This window comes from Pistacia vera, unplaced genomic scaffold, assembly GCF_008641045.1.
Source record: "Pistacia vera cultivar Batoury unplaced genomic scaffold, PisVer_v2 Contig430, whole genome shotgun sequence".
In the NCBI taxonomy this organism is placed as follows: domain Eukaryota; kingdom Viridiplantae; phylum Streptophyta; class Magnoliopsida; order Sapindales; family Anacardiaceae; genus Pistacia; species Pistacia vera.
Genome location: NW_022196258.1, coordinates 140,074 through 161,319, shown reverse-complemented (window position 1 = coordinate 161,319; position 21,246 = coordinate 140,074). Strand labels below are relative to the sequence as shown.

General features: G+C 31.3%; 1 protein-coding gene across 1 annotated transcript; it reads right to left on the bottom strand.

Annotated features, from left to right (window-relative positions):
* Positions 1 to 275: 275 nt before the first annotated feature.
* On the bottom strand, positions 276 to 1,131 carry LOC116143439 (zinc finger BED domain-containing protein DAYSLEEPER-like). Its single transcript, XM_031428908.1, has 2 exons — positions 945 to 1,131; positions 276 to 445 (listed from the first exon to the last, which is right to left on the bottom strand). The coding sequence occupies exons 1-2, from the start codon at positions 1,129 to 1,131 to the stop codon at positions 276 to 278; spliced, it is 357 nt and encodes a 118-aa protein (XP_031284768.1).
* Between the last annotated feature and the right edge of the window lie 20,115 nt (positions 1,132 to 21,246).

Genomic DNA, 21,246 nt, shown 5'->3' with positions numbered 1-21,246 from the left:
ATCACATCCCAGTACTTGCAAAATTTGTCACGCATTTGTGCTGCCATATTCCTTATCAAATCATTCCCAATCCAAGCCAACTAGATAACGCAAGTCTAATTTCACATATTTTTGGGAAATAAAGATTAGACGTTAGATATTTTGTTCCGGAGAACAATAGTGTGGCATCATAAAATATTTTCGATTTTGAACATTCTTCCTCAGTTGGCAAACATCTATATTGTGGCTCATGAAGCTTTAAACAAAAAAAAATACTTCTTTGTAAATGAAAGCAGTTAAGTTGAGTTCCAACGAGTCTTATAGTCAAGAGCCAACTTCTTCGTACTTTCAATGCCCATTTGATGTGATGCTTCAACAAATTTTTGCTCTCTTTGGGGCAATGTTGACCAATAAGCAACACTTTCACAGATTCTTGCAATTGCTTGTCCAATCACCAATAAGCCATCTTGAACAATTAGATTCAGAATATGAGCACAACAATGCATTTGAAACAATGAACCATGTAGCACAAGTGGGGCACTTCGAAGGTACTTCAAGATATCTTCAACAACCGTGTCATTGGTGGAGTAATAATCAACCGTCAATGTCGACAAATGTCGACAACTTTCTATCAATATTTCACTCATAAAAGCAGTCCATCAACATCGCAACAAGCACATGTCTAGTATGTTGGCAAGACATATACAAACATGCAACATCAATTATACATAGAAAATAATATTAATATAGCTAAAAAATGTACTAAAAATAAGAATAATAAAACCTTAAAAGATAATACCTCATGAGTCAACTTTGTAACACCCAATTGTTGTTGATAAAGTGTGTTGTGATAGTCATATATCATTTGTTTTGATTGTTGGAAGTCCAAAAATCCAAAGTGATATCAATCCTACTCCGATTTTTGTTTACCAATTTCATTGTCTTCTTTTTTTTTTTTACATCACAAATCTTCATTATGTCCTTCTTAATAGTGTTCTTGCTCACAACCTTGAACAACGGTTGAACGGTGTTGCAAAATCTTCTAAACCCATAATGATCAACCATGCTCAAAGGATACTCATATAGAACAATCATAGTTGCAAGGTCCTTCCTCCCTGCCTCTTGATCAAAATGATAAGGAGTTAAGGTCATTTTTTACTTTGAATCCTCTTTCTAGGTCATCACAAGAATCTTCTATGTTATATCTCTATACTTTCACCTTGGATAGATTTTCTAATGATCATGCAAGTGCCTTATTGTCCCGTTTTTAGCAAGATGAACAAGTCATTTACCATAATAGCTACACTCTGCCTTATCTTTGTCATCAACTTTAACTTTCTTGAAACGTTGTCATATAATTGATTTTGACATTCTAGTATCGCTGCTACCGCAATCATCATTAGGGAGATTTCGGAGAGGGCTTGTACAAGGACTATCTACTACATGTGTTGCTTCCTCAATATTTGCAACTGGAGATTGCAGTTGGTTACTTTCAACCGGATCCGGAGTTGTAGAAATATGAAAACTCACAATCAACAATTTTTTCGATGACTCTCGTCTAAGCCTTTTCTTTTACCAAGTAAAGAGTTTTGAGTGTACATGTTGAAACTTAAAAGAATGAACAAAAGTATGAATATCATTAAACAAATTCAGCCTTACAAATTAAACCCACTTCCATTGTTAGCAAAAAGAAAGAGAAATAGAGAATCTCAACATTGCGCATTAATTGATCTATTTAAGTGAAGTATTAAATTAGGTGCTAAATTGTAATGTGCTTACCAAGCACACTTGAAATAATACGCATTGTGAATGTATATTAATGTCTAAGTTTTAAATTTTCACCAACCACCATTAGTAATTAATTAAAGAACCTTGTAAGTACTATTCTCCTGCTTTTAAACTTTTAAGGAAAAAGAACGGAACATTGCTTCTTCAAATTATTTGTCAGTACATTTTATGCTTGTTATGGATGCCACTGCTAAGAATATGAGATTTTGCATAATTGTCCTGTTGCAGCTGCACTTATTATCACCATTACAATCAATATTGTTTCCTGATTTTTATTGCAGGAATATTTTCTTACAACAGTACGAGGTCATCAAAGAAAAATATGGGTTAGGAAGAGAGATTCACCACTGTTATGCTGATGTTAGTTGATGTAAATGATGTACAAATAAGTTGGTTAAGTGTAACTGACTGTTGACTATCATATCATGTTTTGAGATGGTGATTGGTAACATTGTCATGTATTAATAAGCATGTTAATATTGATTAAAAAAAAAAAAAAATTGATGAAAAGTTTAAAGCATAATGTTTATCTTAATAATTGAGTCTTGCATTCCTTTAATTTCTTGGCTCTGGTTTGTGACGAAGACCCGAAAAACTGTGGAAAGAACACTAGACACTATTATTCCAGAAACAAAAGAGGTATTTCTTGGACAAAATCATCAACTAAACTGGTATGTTTCATCAAGTCTTTAAAACTCATGACGTCAGACTCTTTATAATATATGATAACATAATTCAAAGCTAAAAATCATCAACTAAACTATATATTCATCACTAAAGGTAGGGTCATTTGGTCAAGTCTTGTTCTTCTTCTAACCCCTTTTTTATTTGTATCGATCAATCGTCAACGACAAAACATCCATTGAATGAAAAATCATTTACAATATAGTACATACCTCTAACGAAAAACGAGAGAAGTCGACAACTGGGAGGCGAGATGAAATCAACGATAGCGATGAATCTGCAAGCTCAAATCGGCAATAACAAGACGGTTGTGATGGAAAACGAGAGAATCTGACAACCGAGAGGCGAGATAAATCAGCGATGGTAAGATGGAATCCGCGAGCTCACATCGACGATAACGGGAATGAGAGACTGTGTGGAGATCGAATCGTCGTGCTGACTGCTAAATCGTGTCTAGGGGTGAGCGGTTCCGGGTACCCTGCACTTTTCCGGGGAACCGGAACCGGAACCGCACAGTACAGGTTCTTCAATTCAAGGAACCGGAACCTAAAATACAGGTTCCGGTTCCTTTCCAGGTACCCTATAAAAAATCAATTACCCCCCTATTAGTTTAAAAAATAACAAAAACACTTTATAAGTTTACAAACTACACCCCTAACAATTTTCGTTATTAATTCATTTGTGTCCAGTAACTCATAACCTGTATCTCTAAGCAACGCTTGAATTCATCAATTCATCACAATTCCCATAAAATTCGTCAATCAAATCAAAACACAAACATTATTCATCACAATTCACATAAAATAACTTCACCAAATCATTTAAACAAACAACATTCTTAATACTAATTACTAACATTGCCATTTGCCAGGGGTCTATTTGATAAGTTAATAAATTATTAATGTTTATAAATTTATTAATTTAATGTTATAATTGGTTAATTGGGTATTTATAATATACCAAATATAATTTAGTAAATTTAATATTAGAAACACAGTAATGTTATAATTAATAAGTGATCATGCATAATGTAAATTGAATGTTATATTAATTAAGTGATCATACTACAATGTAATTTTAATGTTATAATTAATTAAGTATAATTATTTAATTATAATGTAATATTTAATTAATTAAATGTTATCATTAATTAATTTTAAATATTTTTTATAATAGAATGTTATAATTATTAAATAATCATACCATAAATTTATAATATAATGTTATAATTAATAAAATATAATAATTCATTAATATTGTGAAAATTAGTAAATTACTAATGTTTATAATATAATGTCATAATCATTAAGTAATTATTTATTATGTAATGTTATATTATTATATGATCATACTATAATAGTATATGTAATGTATAATGAATTAAGTAATCATACTACAATCTATAATTTATATATAATTAATAAATTTCAAATCATTTAATTATATACTAATGTTTATAATGGAATGTTATAATTGATTAAGTAATCATATTACAAATATATAAAGTAATGTTTAATTAATTAAATTTTTAATCGTTTAATTAGTAATGTAATAGTATAGTAAATTACTAATGTTATAATGTATGTTATAAATTCATAACTAATTAAGTAATTAGCAATCATTTAACTATATAATGTATAATTAAGTAAGTGATTATATATAATGTAATATAAAATATAAAATTTAATTGAGTAATTATTTAACTATAATGTAATGCTTAATTAATGTTTAAAGGTAATGTTATAATTAATAAATTTCTTATCATTTAATTGAGTATTGTGCTAATGTTTTGTATAAATTAGTAATTACAAATTTTAAATAAATATCATAACTCATAATCAATTAAGTAGTTATTAATTATGTAATGTTATATAATTATATGATCATACTAATAGTATAATGTAATTTATAATGAATTAAGTAATCATACTACAAATTTATAATTTAATATTATAATTAATTAAATTTCAAATCATTATAATATACTAATGTTTAAATGGAATGTTATAATTGATTAAGTAATCATATTACAAATATATAAAGTAATGTTATAATTAATTATTTTTAATCGTTTATTAAGTAATGTAATAGTATAATAGATTACTAATGTTTATAATGTAATGTTATAAATTCATAACTAATTAGTTTTTGTAATCATTTAACTATAAATGCTATAATTAAGTAGTGATCATAATATAATGTATATATATATTATAATTTAATTGATTAATTATTTAACTAAATGTAATGCTTAATTAATGTTTATAAGGTAATGTATAATTAATTAAATTTCTATAATTTAATTAAGTATTGTGCTAATGTTTATGTAATAAATTAGTAATTACTAATGTTTAAAATAAATACCTAACTCATAATCAATTAAGTAATTATTTAATTATGTAATGTTATATATAATTATATGATCATACTATAAATAGTATAATGTATGTTATAATGAATTAAGTAATCATACTACAAATCTATAATTTAATATTATAATTATTAAATTTCAAATCATTTAATTATATACAATGTTTATATGGAATGTTATAATTGATTAGTAATCATATTACAAATATATAAAGTAATGTTTAATTAATTAAATTTTTAATCGTTTAATTAAGTATGTTAATAGTATAGTAATTACTAATGTTTATAATGAATGTTAAATTCATACTAATTAAGTAATTATGTAATCATTTAACTATATAATGCTATAATTAAGTAAGTAATTATAATATAATGTATATTATAATATTATATTTATTGAGTAATTATTTAACTAATGTAATGCTTAATTAATGTTTATAATGAAATGTTTATAAGATAATGTTATAATTAATTAAATTTCTTACTTCATTCATTAAGTATTGTGCTAATATTTATATAGTAAATATAAATTACATATTTAAAATATATAACTCATAATCAATTAAGTAATTATTTAATTTGTAATGTTTAATAATTATATGATCATACTATAATAGTATAATGTAATTGTTAATGAATTAAATAATCATACTATAAATCTACAATTTAATATTAAATTAATTAATTTCAAATCATTTGATTAATATACTAATGTTTATAATAGAATGTTATAATTGATTAAGTAATTATATATAAAATATAAGGTAATGTTATAATTAATTAAATTTTTAATCGTTAATTAAGTAATGTAATAATATAGTAATTAGTAAATTACAATGTTTATAATGTAATGTATAATCATAACTAATTATGTAATTATATATCATTTAACTATGTATGCTAATTAAGTAAGTGATCATAATAAAATGTAATTAATAATATTATAATTAATTGAGTAATTATTTAACTATATGTAATGTTAATTAATGTTATAATGAAATGTTTATAAGGTAATGTTATAATTATAAATTTCTTATCATTTAATTAGTATTGTGTAATGTTTATGTAGCAAATTAGTAATTACTATGTTTAAAACATAATACATAACTCATAATCAATTAAGTAATTATTTAATTATGTAATGTATAATTAATTATATAATCATACTATAATGTAATGTTATAGTGAATTAACTATTAAATAATCAATACTATAAATTTTTAATGTAATATTATAATAATTAAATTTTTAATCATTTAATTAAGTTTGTACTAATGTTTATAATAAAGTCAATTAATTAAGTAGTAATCAATTAATGTAATGCTATAATTATATACTATAAATCAATTAAGTAATGTTATAAAATTATAATTAATTAAGTAATCATTTAACTATAATGTAATGTTATAATTGATTAAGTATGATATTTAACTAGTAATAAATTTATTAATGTTTATCAATTTATCATATATAATAATTAATTACTAATTTATTATAGATATCCTTAGAACTTGATAATTGAAGTAATAACTAAATATATTATTACTCAATCAAATATACTATTTTATTCAAAAATAATTCTTTTAATAACATTAAAAATGTAAAACACTTTTAATTGATCATAATTCCAATTATTCACTTAATTGATCAAAACTTAATATTAATGTATATAATATATTAAAGCTTTTAATATGGTGTAATTTACATGTAATAAGTATAATGTATTCGTATATTTATTTATTAGGTTATTCTAAAAATTTAACTTTTTCTATTTTAATTTTTTTTATATGTAAAATAATAGAAACTCCCCCATTATTTACATTTCACAAATATTTCATTATGTCCAGGTTCCAAAATGGGTTCTAAACAGGTTCCAAAAACAAGTTCCAATATAGGTTCCAAAACAGGTTCCAAACAGGTTCCAAACAGGTTCCAAACAGGTTCCAAAACAGGTTTCAAACAGTTCCAAACAGGTTCCAAAACAGGTTCCAAAACAGGGTACCCCCTACAGGTTCCAAATAGGGTACCTTTTTACAGGTTCCGTTTTCCGGTTTCGGTTCCTCCGGGGGTAAGAACCGAACCGGAACCGCACATTAGCAGTTCCAAAAAATTGGAACCGGAACCTACCCGCACAGTGCAGGTTCTGGGTAGGTTCTGGTTCCGGTTCCGGTTCTTACCCCCGTTCCGGTTCTACCCGCTACCCTGCTCACCCTAATTATTCGTGTCGTGTGAGTGCTAAGTCCTTAGTGTAGTTTGTTTAAGGCAGGGGCGGGATTAGGTTTAGGGGAAAATTGGGTATATATATATATATAGATATATGATACCAGAAGGGCACACAGGATCGTTGCACACAAAGAGGAAGATGCAGAGATTAAACAAAACTTAAATAAACTTAAATAAACATAAAACTTAAATAAATATTAATTTAATAATCTTACAACTTAATAGACAACAGCGGCAGAGCCGCACAGAAATCATATTAAGAATTGAGATTAACACTTAACTAGGTAACGGCGGCAGTGCCGTACTGGAACCGATTAAGTGATGAACAAAAATTTAAAGAAACAAAGAACACAAATAAAAACTTAAATAACATTAAATAAACTTAAATAAACATTAAAATCAAACATGATGAATGATTATTAAAAGAACTAGAACTTGAAAGATTAAAAGAGAATAATCAAAGAACTTGAAAGATTAAACATTAAATATTATTGAAAGAAATTTAACTTACAATGAAAGCTTTCTTTTTGGAGAGCTTTTGGGAAGTTCATCAAAAGAAAGTGAAAAGAAAGTTTAGAATTAGCTGGCAAAAGCTTGGTTCACATTACACGAATCCTTCTAATTTATAGAAAATCTTATCTCACTATAGCATCACATGAATACTATTGAGTGAATATTTAATAATTTCTTTTTTTTTTTTAAAGAGCATTAAATGTCTCTTTTGCAGGGAATCTCTGACTCTTCAATATTATGCCAGATATTCTCTGAAGCTGATGTCGGTTTTTTGGCCAGTCTTCTTTTTGAGAGAAGCGGTAATTTCGAACTATTTGGAATATTTAGATGATTCCATAACATCATCTTCATTGCTCTGGGCAGGTTGACCGAGGCACAAGAGCTCTGGTAAGAATCTTCTCCGTCTTCTTCTTCTACTTCCTTTTCTTCATCTTGGAGTTGTGAAAGAATAGTCTTGAGGTGGTCTTTGAGTTCTTGTTTGTCTTGGCTCCGGCTAAGGATACTGATGCCACAGTCTTTTTCTGTAAAAAATTGGCAATTTCAGGGTATTGCCTAAGTTTGATGGTTGAACTTGAGAGACAAAGTCGAATTTTTCTTTGGACCCGTGGGATGCATCAAATTTATCCCCACCACTTGACTTTAAATTTCCGGATCAATTAGGGAGATTGCTAATGTTTTGGACGATTTTATATTCCCATTTTAAAATCCACGAGAGGTGGAACTTTGCTGAGAATGAAGTGATGGGGAAGTTTGAATCTGCTTCGGCACTTTGAACTTGAGTTTGAACTCATTGAATCCTTCATAGACAGTTGGGGGTAGGATTTCGGGATTAATCCAAAATGATCCCCCATTGGGAAAACCATTGGGAAATTTGAATAAATTGTTTCTTTGAAGTAAATCATCCAGGAGTGCCTGTGATGAGTATTTTGGAGAAAGAGTGATCTGTTCCAGGCTCTTTGATAGTCCCATAATTATATCCAGGGGGGTCAAAATTTGGGAAAATTTCTGAATTGGTTTGGGTTGATCCCCAATCAAGGACTAAGGATTTTCATAATATGAAAGGTTGAATGAGTGATAAATCCCGTTTGTTTTTTATCCTCATATTGTTTAAACTCACAAGAGTCAAATCAACAAGAGAAATTCATAAAATTTTTGAGTTTTCTTTAAATCTCAGGGATAAAATGAAAGTTTTTGGAAAATATTGTTGAACTAATTGTTAGGGTTTTCAAAATCATAACCTTCTTCAAAACCAAAAGATTTTTAATTCCTTTTTGAATATATTTTGTCCTGGTTTAAGGGCTTTTAATGGTGTAGCCGCAGGACAAGTTCTTTGTTTTTTGAAAGAGCAATTGAGCTGCCTTTTGCAATGTGCTTAGTGAAATTTTTTCACATTAGAAATTCTTGGGAATTTTTTGGGAAGTTTGAAGTTCTTTAAATTTCAAAATCTCATTTTTTGGTAATTTGGTGTTAACCCAATCATAGCAAGGGCTGCTTCTGGACTTTGCTGAAAAGAGCTGATCCAATTCTGGATTTGTTCTGTATTTGTTGGGCTCTGAGAAGAGCTTGTTGAGGCTATGTCTTTTCCTTTTGATTGTTGGGGCCTTTTCTTGGGCTTCTTCTTCACATACGAGTTCATACCATGATTTGGTGTTTGTGGGCTTTTGGGCATAAAAGCCTTTGATTGTTTTTGAGTGATTGGAGGGTTGGTCTTTTTGGGAGGCATGATGGTTATCTCCCCTAAGGAATTCCCTGGTGAGGGTCCAGGCAGGGAATTAGCTTCTCCTTTGATGTATTCAATGTCAAAATCAAACACACAAAATTGCTTGCCACCGTGCAAAAATTTGTTTTGATGCAATATTTTGAACATCCTTTTGTAAAACATGTTTAGTAGTTTGACATCAATACGAAGTAAAAATTTTGATATAGTAAATCACTTTGAATATTTGGAAATGCATAGGATAATGGATAAAATCTCTTTTTTGATAGTGGAGTATTTTTGTTGAGTCTCATTCCAAATTTGGAAGTAAATTGGACAACTTGTTCTTTGTTATCTTGTACTTGTTTGAGAATACCTCCAACCCTAAATCTGAGGCATCGTTTCAACTATTTTGAAGGCTAATGGTCTGCTAAATGCAGACATGGTAAATGGTGATTTGGGCTTTACTCTGTCGGATTGTATTATGTGTTGGTTTTGCCCACGGTGCTGGATTCTCTTCAACCTTTCATATAAAGGTTTGCAAATTTGACTAAGTTTAGGATAAAAGTCCATACATATTTAAGACTTCCTAAGAATCTTTGTAACTGAGTTTTATCAGTGATGACATCAGGGAATTTTTTACCAAATTCAATGGATCTTTGAATAGTAGTGATTGTACCATTGTAGATTATTTGTCCTAAAAATCGATCCTTGTTTTGGAAAATGTTGTTTTGTTTTTGAAACAACTAAACCATTTGTTTTGCACATAGAATAAATGTCTTTAAATGTTTAAGTGTTGATCTATACTAGATGAAAATATAACATCATCGATATAGACAATAGGAATTTGGGAGTATGGATTGAAAATTTCATTCATTATTCTTGGAATTCGGATGGGGCATTTTTTAACCCAAAGGGCAATTACATTCCATTCATATTGACCAAATGGTAGTAAATCGGTTTTATACATCTTCTGGCTTAATTTGGATTTGCCAAACCCCAGATTTCATGTCGAATTTGGAAAAGATTCTTGAATTGGATAGTTTTTGTAATAAATCTTTTTGTTTGGGATTGGATATCTTATCCATCTTAAGGCATATTAAAGGTTTATAATTTATGACAAGTTTTGGAACTCCTCTTCTCAATTCAGCATTTTTCTGAACATAGAAGCTAGCAACTCCAAGGAGACTTGCTTTTCCTAATTAATTTTTTCTGTAAAAGATCATCGATTTCCTTTTTACAATGTTCCTCTAATTCTTTATGCTATTTGTATTGGTCTGGCTTTTGTAGGTATTTCTTTTTCATCAAAATCTTTTTCATAAGGCAACTGACCATATGTTTTTTTCTATCCCAAAAGGCATTAGGTAGTCAGAGCAAATTTGAGTTTCATAGTTTTTTGTATTTGTTTTATCTTGTGCGATATCATTATGTTGAAGTGGGATTCGATTCTTTTAGTTTTAACCTTCTTCTTGAGGAAGTATATATGTTTTGTTTATGTAGGATAAGGGGATTAATTTCGTTCTTTGACGTTGAGTATTTTTGGAGGATATTAAGGTTTCTTTGATGGGTTTTGTGTATAAAGTTGAAGATAAGAACTTCCCCCCATTATTTGTGTGGATATCCCCGATCATCAACACTAAATGCTTGTATTAAACTAATGAAGGGTGTTCCTAGTAATCATGCTTTCTTCTCAAATTTTTTTACTAATAAGAATGAGGTGTTTAAACAAATATTTTGATTACAAACTTTAACATCTGATAATTGTAATTGATAAAAAGTGTTGAGCCATTGGCTATTTGGCAGATTCAAGTGTTTTTTCATAGTATTTTGTAGGAACTAACCTTCTGGATACGTTGAAGTCTGCTCCAGTATCAAATAGAGCATTGTTTCTAGGATAAATTCATCATTGATTAAGAGTTTTATCTTAATATGCCATTTTTGATAAGTTATTTGGGTTAGCATATTTATGAAATCTTCATTTGCTTCATCATCTTCAGATTTTTCTTTTTCTTTGGCAACAATTAATTTCGAATGTTGTTTTTGTTGTGTTCTTTTAAATCTTAACTTCAATTTTTAGTTGTTGTATTTCTTTTGTTAAATCTTCGAGTGTTAATTTCCTTTTTGCTTGTTTTTTTTCAAATTTGTCAATAATATTATTGAAAGCTATAAGCCTTAGGGTTTCTATTTTCCTATCGTTTTTTTCGAAGGTATTTTTAATCTCTCTAGATACTCTTTCTCAAAAGAGATCATCAATTTTATTACGCTTCTAAGAGGAATTCTTGGTCTTTGGTTAAGACATTTATTTCATTTCACTACAGTTTCAATTTCATCAATTTGGTTGTCATCAGACATTTCTTTTTCACTTGAATCAGAATCAGAGGACTGTATCATGATCATTTCATATTTATGTATGACTCATCATCAAGGCTTAATTCTCTAATTTCCTTTACTAATTTTTACAATATCTAGCAATATACCCTGTTTACCTAACCGCATCTAAAGCATGTGAATTGTTTTGTGGGTTTGTCTATTTTAGAAATTTGCTTTGTTGAAAAGGTCTTTTCCTAAATTGGTTTGTATGTATGGTTCTTACGATTTTCCATGGTTTCTATGACGATTATATGTTTGTCACATTGACCGTTACAGGTATTGTTTTCTTGGATTTCTTCTCTCTTAAAGAATTTCTGTGATGATTGTCAAACTGTTGACAAAAATTTCCTACATTCTTTTCCTAATTGTTTTCTTTCTTTTTGCTTTGGTAGGTAGGAGTTTTTCATCTTTGCAAATTTTCATTCCAACTTTCTGGACAAACTATGTAATTGTCCATAGTTAGATTGTCGTATGGTAAGTACCATCATATTGTTTCCTAATTTTTTTCTCTACTTTTTTCAGCTAGGATGTTGGTTAAACCGGCAAAAATTTAACCTTCCAAGAGGCTTTGTTATCTATCAGGCATTTGCATACCCTAACAAAAAATGTTTCTTTATACCATCTATAACATAATGGTATTTGGGCATTTTAGTTCATTAGTGCAGCTTGACTTTTGTCTTTTACGTTTTGCGGGGTCTCCTACAAGTGGGAGTTATCGCAAAAATTAAGTATTCCACAACATCTTGAATTTCATGTACCTCTTCATCCAAATTGGTAATTCCATTATCATTATTTCTGATTATCGATCCGTTTGTACGTGAATTGAACTTTCACCCTTCGGTAACATTTCGTAGAGGAGTGCTGATCGCCATCCCGGTGAGAATCCTTTCGAGACAGACGGGATGTCTGAGATCATTATGTTGAAGGCTACCATCATCAGCGCTTAATCATACTTTATAATTGAGGCAATATATATGCCACAATCGGAGGCTCCTGTTTAATCGAGTCTAAAGTCATGGAGTGTTGGGAGGTGTTATCTAGAATTGTTTTGAAAAGGTCTTGCCATAGTGGCTATTGCGTGAGCTATAGATGCGTTCATGTCTTATGAAGTATTCTATGTTTGTTCAATTGACGTCACAAATCGTTCTTGGATTTCAAAAGACTCTGTATTTGGCAAAATGTACAAATTATAATCTTTCCTAATTTTCTTTGTGTAGGAGTTGACGAATTTCATTCCATTCGGACATAGAATATGTAATTGGAACATAATTGAGTGTCGATGGATCGTCCACTCTTGTTCGCTAGTTCTTATTAGAGGTGATTGGTGGATAAATTTGAACAATAGCTTTTACTATCAGGAAAACCCCTAACAAAAAGTTCTGGAGGTTGCATCTAGATCATCGAAGGGTGTTGCTCTATTCTAGGCAGTGACTCTCTTCGTTTCGTGCTCCTACCAAGGGAGGATACCAAATTAAGTATGTCAAAGTTTTGAATTTTCTCTTCCTCAAATGGTGTCCTTATATTAGTTGTTCTGAATCTTCACTTGGTTTTCGTTTGTAGGTGGTTATCCCCGATTTTTAGCGAGGCTGTGACTGCCACATATCAAGTAGATGATTGGCAGCTTGGCTGTTGCAATTTAGTCAAGTGATCTGACCTAGTATTGTGACCAGATAATTTATCACTGATCTATGCATTCAGATGATCATCATTCTTTGTGAGTGAGACTTCCAAATCTGGGCTGGAACTCTTGCGATCCATTCGGGTTTTAAGCGATTGTTAGACTCACTAGAAGTTTTGCTATCATTATGTTTGATTATGAATCGTTACTAATAGTGTAGAAGTTTTGGGGGTGTCTGTACAACAACACTAGAGAATTTTCTTTTACGGGGTGTTCTATTTCATTTCTTGACATTAAACTCTTCTGTTGTTGGTTAAAGTTTTAGTGTGTTGTTGGCACCCCGAGGATCTTCCATGTGGAATAAATGAAACGGTCTTCGTTTTGATCACAATTTTATTTTTATTCGTCGTTTAGAGGCCCCGTTCTGTCAACTATGAGCATCTTCTCGGTTTCAGCACTCAGCTTCAGCCTAGTTAATGTCCTAAGTATATCAACATCTGCGTTTGTATACATCTAATTTGTTGTATAAAATCATTTTTTATATCGTTTCCTGATATTCTATTTAAATTTCTTGACTTGGTGTAAAGAGGTTGACCTATTTCTACTCCTTATAGGGTAGTCTATTACTTCTTGTTTATAAGGCTGCGACATGAATTTGATTTATACTCTTCACCTATCTGTTTCTATGCATGTGCTATTCGTTTCTCCGTTTTCTTGTCCTACTTTCGATTTACATTGCGTTTGCTCCTATCAATTACCCAATTGGACAGAAAGGTAATGAGAATTTGGATTGGTGTTCATCAACCAGTTGTAATATAGTCTGGAATCGAAGTCTCTTATTGTCTTGATTAAAGTTCGTCAGATATCGTTCTCTTTTATAAGTTTTTGAGAAGTCTTTTTGTTGTATTATCATTCGTATGAATAAAATCTTTTTTAAGAAGGTTTTATCATATCAAATTGTTCAATAAATGTTTAACTCTGGCAAATCTGCATTTGGGAAAAAGGTATAGACATTCTTTTGTGATGCTCTTCCCCATCTTGTTGGGAGGGGTTTGAATGAATAATAAGGTTCTGGTAGTGGTTGGAGGATTATCAATTCCTTGTACATTGTTTTAACTTGCCTAGGTCTATGGGTGTATCTTACTCCCCTTCTCCTTCGCTAACAAGGAAGAGTCAGATTCAGCCTCCTGTGCTTTCAGAGGTTTCGTTGGGATGATTCGATGAGGTAAGTGTAAGTCATCAAAACTTATTATTGGAGGCCCTACGAACCAATCCGACACCTTCCATCAGAATTTTCAGTTATGTTTTCGAATTTCTTATTTGGAGCTAGTTTGTTAAGGTGTAGGAATTTCACTTTCTAAAGGAATAACTGCGTTAGGTAATCCCCAATCCTTGGTAAGTTTTTGACCCATTGATCGTTTTAGGAACTGTTATGTTTGATCTTTTTAAATCAGTTTGGAATAACCATGTGTGGGCCTGTTTTGGTATGATTATGGCTCTAGTTTCAAACAGTTTGATGCCTTACCTTATATTGAATCCATTAAAAGGCGCTATAGGGATGGTTCCCGTTTTTAAGTAATAATTAAAAACGTTTTAATATTTTAAAGTAAAAAGTTTCTTGTAGTAATTTTTGGTCATCTCAGCAACTGTAAAATCCCAGGATAACAATTGAACATAAATTGGTCCATTGACAGCTGGATTTCTATGTCGTCCTAATAGAGAATCTCTAAAGTCTTAAGCCAATCTACAATTCTTCAAAACAATCAAAGAGGGCGTGTCAAGCCTTCAATCATGCAGAGGGTTGTTCCTATTTGGGACAGTCCTATATGAGTTGATAACTATAACGTCTTTTGGTATTTTTAACAATTTTCTAATAATATCATGAGTTATTTGAGTAGGAAAATTGGTACTCTTAAGAGTTTTTCTCTGTTTTTAATAATGTAATTAGAATGTTTTAAAGGGTAACTCTAGTAAGACTTGAAATTTTCCTTCTGTATAAAACATCGTATATGAAATTTGAGAAGTTTCCATTATCAAAATGTTTTTGTAATCTTGAGGTCTTATGACCGTTGTTTTTGTGACATCATGATTTTTCAATTATTTTGCATTTTGATTTATCAACTCTGTGGTTGATGAACAATCTGTTCTCTCTAGTATTAGACACTGTGAAGTGAGAATGTGATTCTAGAAAGTTTCGCCATTTTTGTGAATCACTTATTCCTTTCCCTACACGTGGTTGGGTCCCAACGGGCTTACAACATTAGACTTCCCCCCTAACCCTACAACAACCCAAAAAGACTCTTGGTACTGTCCAAAATAAGTAATATAAACAAAATTTATAAACATCTCAAATCCCCTGCCTCCTCTTGGCTCTGATACAGAAGGCTTATTGAAAGGTTAAATTTGGAAGGATTACCAATTCTTAGCTGAAAGGTTAGAGAAAAAAATTAGGACACATATGATGGTACATACCAAGCAATGTTAACTTAGGCACATTACAATATTTGGTCCAGAAAATTGGAATGAAAATTTGCAAAGATGAAAAACTCGCCTAACACAAGGACAAAAAGGGAGAGAAAAACAGTTTAGAAAGAATTAGGAAAGTTTTTGTCAAAATTTAGCACATATACAGAAATTCTTTTTAAAGGAAAGAAAACCAGAAACATAACCTGCAAAGGTCAATGTTGGACAAACATGAATGATCGTAAAAAGCCATGAATATATCTAAAACCATACAACAAATCCACATTTAGGAAAAAAACCTTTCACAAAAACAATTTTCTAAAACAAGACAAACCCACAAAACAATTCACGTGCTTTAGATGGTGGAAAAGGTCATGGATCGCTAGATGATTGGAAAAGGAGTAAAGGAAATTTAGAGAATAAAAACAGGGGCCTTGAATGAGCTCATACATAAAATTGAATGATAATGAGACAATCCTTGATGTCTGGGATTCAAGTGAAAAGAAATGTCGGAAAAACCCAAATGATGAAATTGAAACCTCCTATGAAAATGAAATAAATGTCTTACAAAGATACAAAGAAATTCCTATTAGAATCCGTATATAAAATTGATGATCCGTCTTTTGAGAATTAAGAGTATTTGAAGACTAAAAATACTTCGAAAAAACTGATAGAACAATAGAAACCCACAAGGCTTAGCTTTCCAATATTATGATTGACAAATTCGAAAAAACAAAGAAAAACGGAAATTCACACTCGAAGAGTTAACAAAAAGAAATCAACAACTTAAAATTGAAGTTAAGGATTTAAAGAACACCAAAACACAACATTCGAAATTACTTGTGCAAAAGAAACATATAAATTCGAAGATGATGTAAGATGATGAAGTATATATGAAGATTTAAACATATCTAACCCAAAGTAACTTATCAAAATGGCATATTAATGTTATTAAACTCTTAAATCATATGAATTTATCCTAAATCATGCTCATTGATACTGGAGCAGACGTTCCATGTAGCCAAGAGGTTTATTCCTACATGGTAATACTATGGAAAAAACACTAGAATCTTGCTAAAGTCACATGCTCAACACTTTTTATCATTACAAATTATTCAGGATGTTAAAGTTTGTAATCAAATATTTGTTTAAACTTCCCTATTTTATCTAGTAAAAAATTTGAGAAGAAGTTATGATACTAAGGAACACCCTCTTCATCAGTTAATTACAACCAATTAGTGTTAATGTATTTGGGTGATTCCACACAAATAATGGGGGAGAAGATATATCTTCAACTTATACACAAACCATCCAAAGAAACCGAATAATCCTCCAAAATACTCACTTCAAAGAGACATTACATACACCTATCCTACAAAAAAAAAAATAACAAAAAAATTATATATTCCTCCAAGAGAAGTTAAAACTAAAAGAATCGAATCCCAAATTCAACATATGATCTCCGACAATGGGAGATTAAAACAAATACAAAAATACTTGAAAAAAAAAAAACAAATTTGATCTTACCTACCTAAGCCTTTTGGGATAGAAAAAACATATGGTCAGTCTCCATAAAAAGATTTTGATGAAAAAGATACTGACCTACAAACTAGACCAATACCAAATGCATAAAAGATTAGAGGAACATGTAAGAAAAAAGGAAATCGCGCAGAAATTTTGACAGGAAAAATTAATTAGGAAAGCAAGTTCCTGGAGTTGCTAGCCTTCTAGTCAGAAAAAGCTGAACTGAAAGAGGAGTTCCAGACTTGTCTATAAATTAAACCTTCTTAATCAGCCTTAGATGATAAGAACTCAATCCAAACAAAAAATTTTATTACAAAACTATCCATCAAGAATCTTTTCCAAATTCGACATGAAATCTTGGTTTTGGCAATCCAAATTAGCCAGAAGAATAGGTTATAAAACCGCATTTACTGTACCATTTGGTCAATATGAATGGAATGTAATGCCCCTTTGGTTAAAACGCCCCATCCGAATTCCAAGCTAATGAATGAATTTTCAATCCATACTCCCAATTCCTTTTGTCTATATCGATGATTTTCCTTATATTTTCATCCAGTATAGATTCAACCTTTAAACATTAAGACGTTTATTTCATAGTGTCAAACAAATGGTTTGTTTTTCAAAAACAAAAATAACCTTTCCAACAAGGATCCGATTTTTAGGACATAATCTATCAATGGTACATCAACCTATTCAAGATCCATGAATTTGGTGACAATTCCGTCGTGATGTCATCACTGATAAAACTCAGTTACAGATTCTTAGGAAGCTTAATTCTGTTATGGCTTTTTAGCCTAAACCTTATCAACTTTGCAAACCTTTATAATGAAAGGTATGAAGAAGAATCCAGCAACCGTGTGGCAAACCAACACACAATACAATCCAAGTTAAAGCCCAATCACCCATTTACCATGTGTGCATTTAGCATACCCATTCGCCTTCAAAATAGTTTAAACCGGCCTCAGATTTAGGGTATGGAGGTAGTCTCAAACAGTACAGAAACAAAGAACCAGTTTGTCCAATTTTTACTTTCAAATTTGTGGAAAAACTCAACAAAAATACTTCACTATCAAAAAGAGATTTTACCATTGTCCCATTCATTTCCAAATTTCAAGTGAATTTACTAATAAAAATTTTTTACGTCGATTGATTGTCCCAAACGCTAAACCTGTTTTTTATACAAGGATGTTTTCAAAACATATTGCATGCAAAACAAATTTTTGCACGTGGCAAGCAATTTTATGTGTGGTTTGAGTTTTGAACATTGAATACATCAAAGGAGACTTCTAATCCCTGCCTGACTTCCTCACCAGGAATTCCTTCAGGTGTAGATAACCATCATTCCTCCTCGCCAATAGACCACGCTCCAATCACTCAAAAACATCAAAGCTTCTTATGCCCAAAAGCCCACAAACCAAATCATGGTATGAACTCGTATTGAAGAAGAAGCACCACAAATGCCCAACAATCAAAAGGCAAAGGCATAGCCCAACAGAAGCTCTCTCAGAGCCCACCAATACAGACAAGCCAGAATTGGATCAGCTCTTTTTAGGCCCAGTCAGAATCAGCCTTGCTATGATTGGGTAACACCAATGTCCAAAAAAATAGATTTTGAAATTTAAAGAACTTCAAACTCTCAAAAAATGCCAAGAATTTTCCCAATGTGAAAAAATTTCACTAAGCATAAATTGGCAAAGGCGGCTCAATGCTTTTTCAAAAACAAAGAATTGTTCCTGCGGCTACAACCTTTAAAGCCCTGTAACCAAGACAAACATATATTCAAAAAGGATTGGGCAACTAATCTTTTGGTTTTGAGAGTTATTATTTTGAAAACCTAAACAATTAGTTCAACAAATTTTTTCCAAAAACTTTCATTTCATCCTGAAGATTTACGGAAACTCAAAAATTTTATGAATTCTTCTTGTTGATTCTTGACTCTTATTGTGAGTTTAACACTATGAGGATACAAACCACCGGGATTTTCACTCATTCACCCTTCATATTATGAAAATCCTTAGTCCTTCTGATTGGGCCATCCAACCCAAACCAATTCAGAAAATTTTTTCCAAATTTTTGACCCCCTCTGGATATACTTACGGGGACTATCAAAGAGCCTGGAACATTCACTCTTTCTCCAAATAGTCCATCAACAGCACTCCTGGCTGATTTACTTCAAAAGAAACACTTTATTCAATTTCCCAATTGGTTTCCCCAATGGTGGGATCATTTTGGATTAATCCCAATCCTACCCCCAACTGTCCTGAAGATTCAATGAGTTCAAACTCAAGTTCCAAAGTTTTTCCGAAGCCAGATTCAACTTCCCTCATCACTTCTTTTCTCAGGCAAAGTTCCACCTCTCGTGGAGTTCAATGGGATTGAATCGTCCAAAAATATGGCAATCTCCTAATATTGATCGCAATTTAAAGTCAAGTGGTGGGATAAATTTTGATGTCCTCCCACGTGTCCAAAGAAAAAATTTCGACTTTGTCGCTCCGTTCACCTCATCAAACTCAGGCAATTACCCCTTAAATGCCCATTTTTTTTACAGAAACAGACTGTGGATCAGTATCCTTGGCATGGGGGAAGTGGGGTGGGAGCCAAGACACCACAAGACTCAAAGCACCTCAAGACTATTCTTTCTTCAACTCCAAGATGAGGAAAGGAAGCAAAGAGAAGACGGAGACGAATCTACAGAGCTCTTGTTCCTCGGTCACCTCGCCCAGAGCAATGAGATACGTTATGGAATCATCTAACTTATTCAAACATCGAAATTACCGCTTCTCTCAAAAAGCAAGACTGTCCAAAAAGCTGCATGAGCTCAGAGAATATCTTGCATATATTGAAGAGTCGCAGAGATTCCCTACAAAAGAGACATTTAATGCTCTTTAAAAAAAAAAAAATTTAAATATCCGTCAATGATTCATGTGATGCTTAGTATGCATAAGGTGTTCTATAAATTAGAAGGCTTCGTGTATTTGGACCAAGCTTTTGCCAAGCCAATGCTAAACTTTCTCTTTCACTTTCTTGTGATTAACCTTCCCAAAAGCTCTCCAAAAAGAAAGCTTTCATTGTAAGTTAAATTTCTTTCAATAATCATTCAATGTTTAATCTTTCAAGTTCTTTGATTATTCTCTTTTAATCTTTCAAGTTCTAGTTCTTTTAATAATCATTCATCATGTTTGATTTTAATGTTTATTTAAGTTTTATTTAATGTTTATTTAAGTTTTTATTTGTGTTCTTTGTTTCTTTAAATTTTTGTTCATCACTTAATCTGGTTCCAGTGCGGCACTGCCGCCGTTACCTAGTTAAGTGTTAATCTCACTTCTTAATATAATTTATGTGCGGCTCTGCCGCCGTTGTCTTATTAAGTTGTAAGATTATTTAAATTAATGTTTATTTAAGTTTATTTTAAGTTTATTTTAAGTTTATTTAAGTTTTGTTTAATCTCTACATATCTCCTCTTTGTGTGCAACGATCCTGTGTATATAGGATAATTATGTAACTAGCTATAATTTGTAAGGGCATTCTAGTAAACATAATGTATTTACTATCAAGGCGGGGCAAGGCGGGGTGGGGTTGGGCTAGGCTGGGTGGGTAGGGGCGATGTCGGTCCCCAGGCTCGTCTCTTCCCTAGGGCCAGGGATTAAAACCGTCCCCAAGCTTATCCCCATCCCCGCAAACAGCAGGGAATCCTTGGCCAGATTAGGGCGGGTCCCTAGAAAACTAAGGACCATTGCCATCTCTATGTCAAATAGATGACATAACACTTAAGATGAATATTGTATAATAATAATTGAGACGCATATTTAGTAGGGGTGAGCGAGTTTACGTACTTGCCCTTTTTTGAAGGAATTGGAACCAGAATCGGCCAATTCCTAAGATTTGGAACCGGAACCGGCTGGTTTCAGTTCTAAGAAACCTAGAACCGAAACCTGAAACATAGGTTTCGGTTCCAAGTATTGGATAAAATTACATTTTACCCCCATCAATTTAAAAATGACAAAAGAACCCTTAAAAA

Coding starts and splice junctions, on each gene's coding strand:
- LOC116143439 (XM_031428908.1), bottom strand. CDS start 1,131: ATGACCTTAACTCCTTATCATTTTGATCAAGAGGCAGGGAGGAAGGAC. Junction 446..944: donor GAAGGACATAATGAAGATTT/GTGATGTAAAAA, acceptor TAATTGTTCAAG/ATGGCTTATTGGTGATTGGA.